Below are 12837 nucleotides of genomic sequence, written 5' to 3'. Positions count from 1 at the left end.
GCGATTTTTCCCATTTTAAACATGAATCTGAAATCCCATGGAAGAAGACTGCATATATAGCAGATATTTATTGACAAAAGAGTCAACATTGCCTTCTTTGTTGCTTCTCTGCACCAAATCACCACATTCTTAACAATTCCTGACTGATAAGATTTTATTATACATTTTGGCATGTAAGTTTTCCACATTCTATTATACATTTTGGCATGAAGTTTTCCACATTCTGGCTTTATCCACATTTATTTTAGTTGACACTTATTAGGAGGCTAGTCCCAGGCTTCACTTTAATCCACATCTCTACAGCGTAACAGTGGTGTGTTCTTCAAAGTTTTTCTTTGCAAACAGCAAATATTTTACTAAATAATATGAGAGTCAAAACTTTCCCTGTGTGACTTCCTACTTTAAGTTCATATGACCTCCTCTAAAAAATATTAGGTGACCTTGCTCTTTGCATGGATTTTGTTTTCTAGCCCTGTGAACTGTGACATGTTCAAGTGTGAGAGAATAAATGAAGAGTGGCAGATCCAGCATTAGTATTGTAACTTGTGTAACCTCTAGCATTTCAAATCTCTTTTTCTTCCCCCAGGAAGTCCTACCCTTACTGGTACTGGTACTATTGCTGTCAAAGTAGATGATGTCAATGACAACATCCCCAAATTTGCCTTTAATATGTATTCGAAAACCATTCCAGAGGATGCACCTACAGGGACAGATGTTTTGCTTGTAAACTCCTCAGATGCTGATGCATCAGTGAATGCTATCATCAGGTATGAGCTGTGCTTGTGGGGCTTTATGATGTATTCTTTTAGGGCCTCTTTTTCCATAGTCCTTGAATTGATTTAACATAGCCTGAAGATCGAATGTTATGCTGAACAATATTGCTAAACCTTAGTTCAAATTGAACCGTTCCACATGCCACTTGTTAAACTACTTTTCAAAAATAGGTCATAATGGTCCTGTAGGGATGTAACTTCATTTATTTTATTCTTGCAAGCAAGAAGCAATATTTTAAAGCAATTTTCTCCCCGTTGCAAGAGTGATAGTCACTTTTCAATTACTATTTTTAGGTTGAAAGTTATAAAATTGTGAGATACCAAAGGCAGGCATACATGCGCACACATCTGTGGGTGGGGGGATTGTCCCATTTGATCCAAGAAAGTGGTTTCCACAATGTAAGGCAGTTTTCAAAGTATCATCATTCTTTTAATCCAACCCCTCTCTGTCTTGCACTTCACTGGGATCCTGTATAGATGCTGCTGTGTAAGGCTTCATTCTTGGACCAAGACAGGAACACTGCCTTCCAATCTTTTCATCCCTGGAGAGCAGTGAAGGAGAGAATCAACTCTATCAATTTGGGATATGGGTGTTTGGGTAGACTGGGAGCCATGCTCAACAGCCACCTGCATGTCATGTAGCTACCACTTCTTGTCTTACCTTCTGTTGATCAAGTAGGTGTCTCCTGTTCAGAACACATCTGCCACAAGCAACCAATTCTGTGGGTATTATAACTTGTGGCATTATGCTAGCATTCCAAGATAATATGGGATAGTGGGGTCTTACCAGGGCCCTTTCTAGGCTGGTGTTTATCCATTACAGGAGGACTAGTCCTACAAATGTGTTGGTTCTACCTAACAACTGTTCTACCATTTTCAAATAATGGTTAGTTTCAAAGATCCCAAATCATGGGATTTGTAGTTTTTTTGCGGCATCAGACCACTGACAGAGAAGGCTAAATAGCTCATAAAACAACAAATCCCAGAATTGCATAGCATTGAATTGGCAGTTAAAGTGGTGTCAAACTTCATTATTTCTGCAGTGCAGATTAGACCTAAATCTACAAAAGTTTACCCTGCAACTCCTTCCACAATTAATCTCAAAGGTGCTACCAGATCCCTTTTCATATAGGTAAATGCTATTATGTTGGAACTGAGGATGAAGATATAGTTAAATGTTTCAGTTCATATCCTACAGTTTGAAAACTGCATTTAGAACATATATTTCTATAAGCAGCTAATGGTACTTGCAGTTTCAATTGAACTGTACGTGAATGATAAATAGGGAAATGTAACAAGTTATTTTACATTCTGGTTCATTTTTTTCATGGTACAATCAGCCTTGGTTTTTTTGCAAAGCTGTTTGTATTTATTTTACTGATTCGGTTAATAGGAAATACTGACTTTTCTGTCACAATGAAACATGTAGAGGAAGATCCTGTGCATGGTAATTGCAATTCTTTATACTGTTCAGTCAAGTTAATCTTCAAATATGGCATAATGAAGCTTTTAATTACATCTTTTAAATCATACAGAATTGCTTTTGGAAAGCATTGTAAGCATATAAAAATAGCACTGTAGAGTTGACTTTTAAATTACTTCCTCAGATTAAAAAGAAGATTATCAAAAAGAAAGTGCACAATCCTGGTATTATTCCTGCCCAATGAACCAAAAAATACATGGTGTCAGGTATCAGGTTTTATTCTTGTGTCTACTGATCCCCATTTGTGGCAATGCAACATAGGAACTCTCCTCAATGACAAAAATATGTTTCAGTGCATTTTTTTGAAATCAGCTGGTATTTAGCTCAGAAAATGAATTAAATAAGTACTTTGGTTTTGCTCTATGCATATTTACTCAGACGTCTCACTGAGTTTCTGAGATTTAAACCCAAGTAAATATCAGATCCCCAGTAAAAATCTTTCTCATTTCCAATCCTAACCTGTTGCTCTGGGGAACAGTCACTTATGAAACTATTGGACATACTGTGAGAAATTGTATTCATTATATTTGTTTCCAGAAATTATTTCAGACATGGGAGATTATCACACCAGACCCTTTGTCGCTGGAGTCATGCCAAAAAATTTAAATGGCAACATACAGATTTGATTGCAGCCACCACCACATTGTCTTTCATTTGAGGGACTGGGGCTGCTGTCTCATCCCGATTTCTTCTTATTCTCTCCCTGAGCTTTGCCTACCTTCTCTTGTGGCTTACGCAGCATGCCTTGGTGTTTTTTTTAAATTTCATTTTTCAACCTTTTTGTTCAAATCTGGACCTCTGCAGTCCTGATTTAACCTTTTAAAAACATTTTTAAAACTTTGAAGGCTGCAGAGATCCAGAATTGTGTGAAAAACAGAGGAAAAAAATAAAAAGCAAGGGGAGGAGGGGCAGTGACACCATGTGACTGCCAGTTGCACAAGTGCCTGGGAAATGGCTCTTCACACCCAAGGCATTTGTGCAATTTATAGTTCATTCACTGGTTTCCTCTGTGTATGAAAAGAGAGGGCTGGAAAATGAGGCAGCTACAGGAGGGAAGTGACATCATGCAATCAGCATTGCCGGTGCCACTTCCTTCCCAGGAGAATTGCAGTTTAAAAGCTGCATGTGATAATCTCTGTGGTTGCCATTTGAGCTGTGGTAAGGTTTGAAACATGATTCGATAGAAAGCAACTCAACCTTTATTAACCTGGTTTTTTCGTGTATTAAACCTCAAGGAACTGTGACCCCCAAAATTGGTAACTTTCTTCACATTTTACTCTGGTCCTGTGGTTAATTTCAAGATTATACTGTACGAAAAGTGACACTCACCTGAAAAGTGTTTCTTTGGATTCAAGTATGGAGAAATTCATATTCCCCCTCCAGTTCTTACCTACATATTAAGAATAGTGCTACATTCCAAGTGATTGCTTTCTTTAGAAATAATAATTGAGCAATCATAGTTTTTTGTGGGTTTTTCGGGCTATATGATCGTGTTCTAGAAGAGTTTATTCCTAACGTTTTGCTAGCATCTGTGGCTGGCATCTGCAGAGAATGCTGACCTGGAAGAGAGTGGGTATATATATACTGTGTGACCCTGGGTGAGGAGGATTGATTCCTATGTTAATCTGTGTTTTGTTCTGTTGTTGATGGCAGGGCCCCAGGTTGGGAGGATATGCAAAAATGGATTCGTATCTGCTAATTGGTGATCATTGTCTGCTGGGAAAGCCCCTGACCCTGAGTTGTTTTTCATTTGCATTTGCTGAGTCCTGGTTTTGCTATTTTGCAGGATTGGTAGCAAAACTTTGGCGCATTACAAACCGCCCAAAACGGGCGGTCTCGCGCTGCTGCAGGTTGCTGCGTCCGGGAACCACAGCAGCCAAACCGCGCAGTTTTCAGGCGCAGCAAGAAAGAAGCACCAAAATGGCGTTTCTTCCTGCGCCCCGGAAGTGGCGGCGCAAGGCACGCACTCATGGCACCACATCCGGTGTACACTGTGCGTCTGTGATGTCAAAATGGCGGCACCCATCTGTATGCTGCGCTGCCATTTTGACGTACTCGGTACGCGCGAAGGGCAAGGCGCGTCAGGAAGCGCCGCCCCTCATGCGTAACGATGGCATCTCATTGGCCCGTCTGTAACGCGCCTGTGTTTACTTTAAGGATTCTTTCTTTCCTGTTGAAGTTGTCCAAGTGTTTGTGGCTTTCAATGGCTTCCCTGTGCATCCTGACATGGTAGTGGTTGGCATGGTCCAGAATTTCAGTGTTTTCAAACAGTATTTTATGCCCAGGATGGTTTGTAACATATTCTGCTACTGCTGATTTTTTTGGCTGACCCAGTCTGCAGTGTCTCTCATGTTCCTTGATTTGTGTTTGGACACTTCGTTTGGTGGTCCCTATGTAGACTTGTCCGCAGCTGCATGGTATGCGGTAAACTCATTTGCTGAATTTTCTTCGTCGATTTGTAAACCATTTGAAGGTTGTGCTTCCTCACCACTTTGCCTATTCTGTCTGTAGACTCCTTTGATATATGGTAAAAATACCTTACCTTTTGGTGGCTGCTTGTCTTCACTCCTCTGGGTTTTCCAGGGCCTGGCAGCCCTTCTGATGTCTGAGCTGGAATAACCATTAGCCTGTAGAGCCCGGTCCAGGTGCTTCAATTCATCTTCCAAGAAGTGGGGTTCACAGATGTGTTTTGCACTGAGCAATCAGTTTGACATCTCAAGGCATTTCCCTAGAATTAGTGACTGGTTATGATTGCTTGTTACCATTAATTTTATCTAACTATAGTCTAGCAGTATCCCATGCATTTCTTATTTTCATTTCTTGACTGAAAATTAGAAAGCTATGCTGAATTTCTAAGTAACCATCACATTTTTTTCAATATGATTTCAGACTGTTTTACTACTGCAGTTGTAGGTATCTATAGAAGCATTCACTCTACAGATGTGTGCATTTATGCATGTAAAGCATTAAATTGTAAAATTTATGAAATGCATATTGCTTTATCACTGTATGATAGAGAAAGCATAAACTGACAGACCACACTTGTTTTGTGCAAACCAATTACTTTTAATCAGTCTTTTCATGGGTTGTAAATGACTATTCTATCTATACACACATATCTATGTTTATACAGGCCATATGAGATTATTGGTGTTCCATATACAGACAGTAGAAGGCTATAAAACTATTAATTCATTAAAAAATTATATCACTTATGGCAGCCTTATCAATGTCATAGATTTTTCTTAGGTGAGGAATACTCAAAGGTGGTTTTGCCACTTCCTTAGTTCACCTAACATACTGAGATGTTCTAGACAGTAAATTAAATTAGGATGTGTTCATAATCAGGTCTGTGAGTAAGCCAGTATCTTTTCAGTTTGTTCATTTAGGCTTTAATCATGAAACTATTCACCATAACTACAGTTAAAATAAATGCTTATCACTGTATATTAAAAAAATATTACCAGGAGTTAAGAATTATTTGTTTTTACAAAGACATTTAGAGTTCATTAGCAATTAAATATGGAAGCAAGAGATCTGGCCACATAAGTTTGGGAATATCTGGATTAATATACAAAAAGTATTGTCTGAAGGGCTCTGTTTGGAAAGTATTCAGAAATTACAGCTGCCTGTGAGGTGCAAAAAGTTTATTCCTCAGTTTTTGCATCACCTTTTTTGGCCCCTGTTAGATTAAAAGTTCCTGTTTTGAAGGGCCAAAAATTTTTAAGGACATTTGCAAGAATGATTTGATATTGATGCAATATTGACTTTAAAATAAATAAAAGTAGATAGGAATATGAATATTTTCATTCATTTCATTTATACTTGTGTACCATCACCTGGTACAACAGCATTTCCATTTGCTTGTGTTTTTGTATGTTTTCTTTCTTTCTTGATTTTAAGATGCCTTGTAAATCATTTTGGAGGTAAAGGAAGGACATATCTGTAATAAATAAAAAAATATTTTGCTTTCTAATTTACAGCATACATTATTTGTAAAAATATAATAAAAATCCAGCATATTTTATAAATAAATAGATAGGTAAAATGTATCCCTCTTTGATTTTCCGCAGCTACAGTCTTAGTGGTGGAAATTCACAGTTCACCATCAACCCTTCCACTGGGCAGATCATCACAAGTGCTCTGTTGGACAGAGAGACTAAGGAGAATTACACATTGATCATTGTAGCCAGAGATGGTGGCTTCCCAAATGCTCTTTCCAGTTCTACAAGTGTTCTTGTCATTGTTGCTGATGTCAATGACAATCCCCCCAAATTTCAACATCATCCTTATGTCACTCATATTCCTTCACCAACAAGTTCAGGTAAGCTAATAACAAGAGCATGATTAAGAGTATGTTAATTACCTAAGACAATAATTGAGAAAGGTAGATGTTTACATTGGTCCCTGAAATTTACATATACAAATAATAATATTAACATCCGAGATCAATCTGGCAGGCATTAATATCAAAACAGCACAAAATTGAAGAGGATGCTTTCACCACTTGGACCATCTCACTGAATTGATAAGGCAGGCAGCAAATGTTGATCACTTGCTGGAAGCAATGCCTATATCCCTCTATGGAAGAGACACCCAAGCCATTTCCTGCTTTCTGGACTCTTCAAACAAACTCTGACTACTAAAACATGGAACAATGGATGCAAGCTACAGGAAAAGAGATTCCACTTCAGCATTAGGAGGAACGTCTTGACATTAAGAGCTATTTGACAGTGAAACACATTCCCTTGGAGTGTGGTGGAGTCTTCTTCTCTGAAGGTCTTTAAACAGAGGCTGGATGGCCATCTGTTGGGGATGCTTTGATTGTGATTTCCCGTATGGCAGGAACTGGATGGTCCTTGGGGTCGGTTCCAACTCTGTGATTCTTTGATTCTACTATTTTGGGTAATCCTCTGCTTCTCTTGGTTTTCTGGATTGGTTTTTTGGCTTCTTGATCTCTGGACTACTAATTACCCACATGGATTCTGTCCTTTCCAAGTGAATTATGAGTTGCTCCAAGGGTTATGGAACTGTAATACCAAACTTCCTTCCCCACTGAATACACTGGCTTGCACTGATGGGAGTTGCAATACAACATTTGGAAAGCTACATATTCCCTACCCATGGCTACAAGCAAGAGCATCATTTAAGGAATTGTTAGAACTGTTAGTTTCAGCTTTATGAGTGCAAGATCAAAATAGAATGGAAAATGCTGGGTTAATGTTTTGTGTTGTCTCTTTTTAATGAATAGTTATTCTGTATGCAGATTTCAGTGTATATTTTTGGTTTTTATGACCACCACCCTTTATTTGCGTATTTCAGACTGCAATTCCATACAAACCTACCTTTGACTAAGCCGTACTGAACATATTGGGAATTACTTGTGATTAATAGTGAATTGCACTGTGCATGAAATAATAGATAAATGTATGTTATGAAATATATATGTTTTGGTCAATTTGGTGGAGGAAAAATTCTTACTAACCATTTTTAAATTGTGGTATTTTTATATATTAAAATGATTTTTAATTTTTATTTATTTATTTATTTAAAAAGCTATACAGGCCAAATAAAATTTATATGAATAAATGCCCAGTTTGTGAACTTTTAGACTTTAAACTTTTAGTTTGAATGAAAGAAATGCATAAAATGCATATCTTACTATGTGCTAACAACTTTTTGAATTTTAGCCTCTCATCTATTAAATGTTTGTTGTTGTCACTTGCTGTCAAGTCAACTTTGACTTACGGTGATCCTATGAATGGCAGACATCCAAGCCACCCTATCACCAGTAGCCCTGCTCAGTTCTGTCAGACTTAAGGGTGTGGCTTTCCTGATTGAGTTATTCATCTATAATGTAGTGTCCTTTTTTTCCTTTTCTGACTATCAAAATGAGTACATGTATCACACTATGAGCACTGTATTCGTTGGTGGATATAATTTCTATGTAAGACCCACTAACATTCATTTTCACAGAATTTAATAGTCTTCTTTCTTTTTCATTGCAGGTACATTTGTATTTGCAGTGACAGTTACAGATGCTGATGCTGGACCAAATGCTGAGCTTCACTATTCCCTTTCAGGGAAAAATTCTGAAAAATTCCACATTGATCCAACACGAGGAGCAATTATGGCTGCTGAACGACTAACTGGGACTTCTGAAATGACCTTTACAGTTAATGTGAATGATGGAGGCTTGCAACCAAACTCAGATTCTACAACTGTGACTGTAAGATTTGTGAACAGAGCAGATTTCCCTCATGTTCAGGCTGAACAGCACAGTTTCACATTTCCTGAAAATCAAGCAGCTGGGACCTTCATCACTTCCATTTCTGGCATGTCATCCAGAGGCGATTCCTTGTCTTACTATATTGCTAGTGGTAACATTGGCAGCACTTTTCAGATTGACCAGCTAACAGGGCACTTCTCCATCAGCCAACTTTTAGATTATGAGGCAATACAGAAATATGTTGTCTGGATTGAAGCAAGAGATATGGGCTTTCCTCCATTTTCTTCTTACGTTAAACTTGAAATAACAGTGATAGACATAAATGATAATGTGCCAGTATTTGAACAGGACCCATTCATTGTTGAAGTACTGGAGAATATTTCACCTTCTAAAATAATTACTGTAACTGCTGTGGACAAAGACAGTGGCCCAAATGGACAGTTAAATTATGAAATAGTCAGTGGCAATGTGGATAATAGTTTCAGTATCCATCGTGCAAATGGTGAAATCAGAAGTGTCAGACCTTTAGACAGGGAGAATGTGGCCCAATACACACTAACTATAAAAGCTTCAGACAGGGGTAACCCTGTTCAAAGTACAACAGTGCAGGTACTCATTAATGTGATAGATGAAAATGACAACGCACCCAAATTTTCTCAAATATTCAGTGCTCTTGTACCTGAAAATGCACCCTTGGGTTACACAGTTACACGAGTCACAACAGCAGATGAAGATATTGGAGTAAATGCTATCAGCAGATATTCACTAAAGGAAACAAATATACCATTTGTCATAAATCCCAATACAGGGGATATTACAGTCAGCAGAATTCTAAACCGGGAAGACACAGATCGCTACAGAATCAGAGTTTCTGCGCATGATTCTGGATGGACAGTGAGCACAGATGTGACCATATTCGTGTCAGATATCAATGACAATTCTCCAAGATTTACAAAACCGTCCTATTACTTGGATTGTCCTGAACTTAATGAAGTTGGATCAAAAGTGACCCAGATATCTGCAACAGATTCAGATGAAGGATCTAATGGAGAAGTCTTCTATTTCATAAAATCCCAATCAGAGTTTTTCAGAATTAATGCTTCCACAGGGGAAATTTTCAATAAGCAATCTTTAAAGTTTCAAAATTCCAGTGGCTCTAGCAATGCCAATCTTAACAGGCACAGCTTTATAGTTACCTCTTCTGATCGAGGCAGCCCCCCTTTGATGAGTGAGACAACTGTCACAATTAATATTATGGATAGTAATGACAATGCACCCCATTTTCTCTCAAGTCAGTATTTTACACCTGTCACTAAAAATGTAGCTGTTGGGACCAAACTAATTAAAGTTACTGCAGTTGATGCTAAAGACTTTGGCTTAAATTCAGAAGTGGAATACTTTTTTTCAAATAAGAATCTAATAGATAAATTTAATCTGGATAGTAGCACAGGCTGGATTTCAGTAAGATCTTCACTAATGAATGATATGAATAAAAGTTTTCTAATAAAAGTAAAAGCTAAGGACAAAGGTAATCCTCCCCTCTCATCAGAAGTGAGTGTGCAGATAGTAGTAACAGAAGAGAATTATCATACTCCAGAATTCTCTCAAAGCCATGTGAGTATCACTGTTTCTGAGAGTCAAGCTGTTGGAGCTATTCTCAGAACTGTATCAGCAAGGGACAGAGATGCTGCTATGAATGGACTAATCAAATACAACATTTCTTCTGGAAATGAGGATGGGAACTATGCAATAAACACATCTACTGGTGCATTAAGTCTTGCTAAGCCTCTTGATTATGAAGTGTGTCAGAAGCATGAGATGACTGTTAGTGCTGTAGATGGTGGGTGGGTTGCTAGAACAGGGTACTGTAGCATCACTGTGAATGTTATTGATGTGAATGATAATTCACCCACTTTTAGTCCAGAGGATTACTTTCCAAGTGTTTTAGAAAATGCTCCTAGTGGGACAACTGTTATTCATCTTAGTGCAACTGATGCTGATTCAGGATCCAATGCTGTGATTGCATATGCCATACAGTCTTCAGATAGTGATCTGTTTGCTATTGATCCTAATACTGGAATCATTACAACTCAAGGATTTTTAGATTATGAAACAAAACAGAGCTATCACTTAACCATAAAGGCTTTTAATGTCCCTGATGAAGAGAGGTGCAGCTTTGCTAATGTCAATATCCACCTAAAAGGTACAAATGAATATGTGCCACGATTTGTGTCCAAGCTATACTATTTTGAAGTTTCCGAAGCTGCTTCTAAAGGCACTATTGTGGGAGAAGTCTTTGCAAGTGACCGTGATATGGGCGCTGATGGGGAAGTCCACTATCTAATCTTTGGCAATAGCAGAAAAAAGGGTTTCCAGATTGATAGCAGTAGTGGACAGATTTATGTCACAGGTCCACTTGACAGGGAAAAAGAAGAAAGAATCTCACTGAAGGTGCTTGCAAAAAATGCAGGAAGCATTCGTGGTGCAGACATAGATGAAGTAGCTGTGAATATCACAGTTCTAGATGCCAATGACCCTCCTGTTTTCAGCTTGGAAATATACAATGTACAAATCAGCGAAGGTGTTCCTACAGGAACCCATGTCACATTTGTCAGTGCCTTTGACTCAGACTCTCTGCCTAGCTGGAACAGATTCTCCTATTTTATTGGTACTGGTAACAACAATGGTGCCTTCTCTATTAACCCACAGACAGGACAGGTTACTGTGACTGCAGAACTGGATCGAGAAACTTTACCAGTCTTCAATTTATCTGTGTTAGCAATAGACTCAGGAGCCCCATCAGCTACAGGAAGTGCTTCCCTGTTGGTAACTCTAGAAGATATAAATGATAATGGGCCCATCCTTTCCACCACCGAAGGAGAAATAATGGAAAATAACAGAGCAGGGACGCTTGTGATGACACTTCAGTCATCTGATCCTGACCTTCCTCCAAATCAAGGCCCTTTTTTGTATCATTTGCTTAGCACAGGCACAGCAACCAGTTATTTTAGTCTCAGTACTGCTGGAGTTTTAACCACAACAAGAGAGATTGACAGAGAACAAATTTGTGATTTCTATTTGTCTGTGATTACAAGAGACTCAGGCATACCCCAGATGTCTTCCACAGGAACTGTACACATAAAGGTAATAGACCAAAATGATAACCCATCCCAGCCTAGAACAGTAGAGATTTTTGTTCATTATTATGGCAATCTGTTCCCTGGAGGAACATTAGGCAATGTAAAACCTCAGGATCCAGATGTTTTGGATAGCTTTCAATGCTCTCTTACATCAGGAGTTACAAGCCTCTTCAGTATTCCACCAGGGACTTGTGATTTGAATTCCTTGGCAAGGTCCACAGATGGGACATTTGATTTGACAGTCCTGAGTGATGATGGGTTACACAACTCAGTCACCAGCAGTATTAGAGTTTTCTTTTCAGGATTCAATAATGCCACCATTGACAACAGCATTCTTCTTCGTCTTAGTGTGCAATCACTGAGAGAGTTTTTGACCAATCACTACCTTCATTTTTTGCGAATAGCCAATTCACAGATGACTGGATTAGGAACTGCTGTGCAACTCTATGGGGTTTATGAGGAGAACAATCGAACTTTCATTATGGCAGCTGTGAAGCGGAACAACTATCAGTATGTAAACCCTGGTGGTGTGATTACTTTCTTTGAAAGCATCAAGGAAATCCTTTTCCGTCAAAGCGGAGTGCGAATAGAGTCTGTGGATCATGACTCATGTTTACAAAATCCTTGTCAAAATGGAGGCAGCTGCTTGAGAAAACTAGGTGTGAGTCCTGTGTTAAAGAGCCATGACAGTGTCCCAGTCATCATCATGGGAAATGAACCTCTTCAGCCTTTTACATGCAAATGCATGCCAGGATATGATGGGACATTGTGTGAAACAGACATAGATGAATGTCTACCATTGCCATGCCACAATGGTGGAACATGCCACAACCTGGTAGGAGGATTCTCTTGCAGTTGTCCCAGCGGTTTTACTGGAATGGCCTGTGAAAGAGACATCAATGAGTGTCTGTCCAGCCCTTGTAAAAATGGTGCTCTCTGCCAGAACTTCCCAGGAAGCTTCAACTGTGTTTGCAAAACTGGTTATACAGGTAAGAATTTGCTTCTGCATATGTGCTTATTCTCATAGCAAATTAGGGAGATTCATTGCAGTTGGCCTCCACATTTGTGGCTTTGACTTTTGTAGATTTGATTGTTTGTGGTTTGATTAATATATTCTCTCTAGCAATCTCTAGGTCTTGCAGTGCAACTCTGCCAGACATTGACCATAGAGTTGTGCTGAAGAACTTTGAAGTTCCTAGAAAAAAACACTTC

At 38.7% G+C, this 12837-nt stretch overlaps 1 protein-coding gene across 1 annotated transcript in view; it reads left to right on the top strand.

The window, feature by feature from the left end:
- Positions 1-12837, top strand: part of FAT4 (FAT atypical cadherin 4) — a 178253-nt gene that overhangs the window by 124286 nt on the left and 41130 nt on the right. The window contains exons 7-9 of the mRNA XM_089527240.1: positions 587-767; positions 6330-6580; positions 8265-12614. Of these exons, the coding sequence (XP_089383366.1) occupies positions 587-767; positions 6330-6580; positions 8265-12614 (4782 nt within the window). The remainder of the gene's footprint in view (positions 1-586; positions 768-6329; positions 6581-8264; positions 12615-12837) is intronic.

The sequence above is a fragment of the Sceloporus occidentalis genome, unplaced genomic scaffold, assembly GCF_023333645.1.
Source record: "Sceloporus occidentalis isolate IW3139 unplaced genomic scaffold, rSceOcc1.0.p SCAF_5, whole genome shotgun sequence".
Classification (NCBI taxonomy): Eukaryota; Metazoa; Chordata; class Lepidosauria; order Squamata; family Phrynosomatidae; genus Sceloporus; species Sceloporus occidentalis.
The sequence above is the reverse complement of the archived record's forward strand: the minus strand, read 5'-3'. Positions and strand labels throughout refer to the sequence as shown.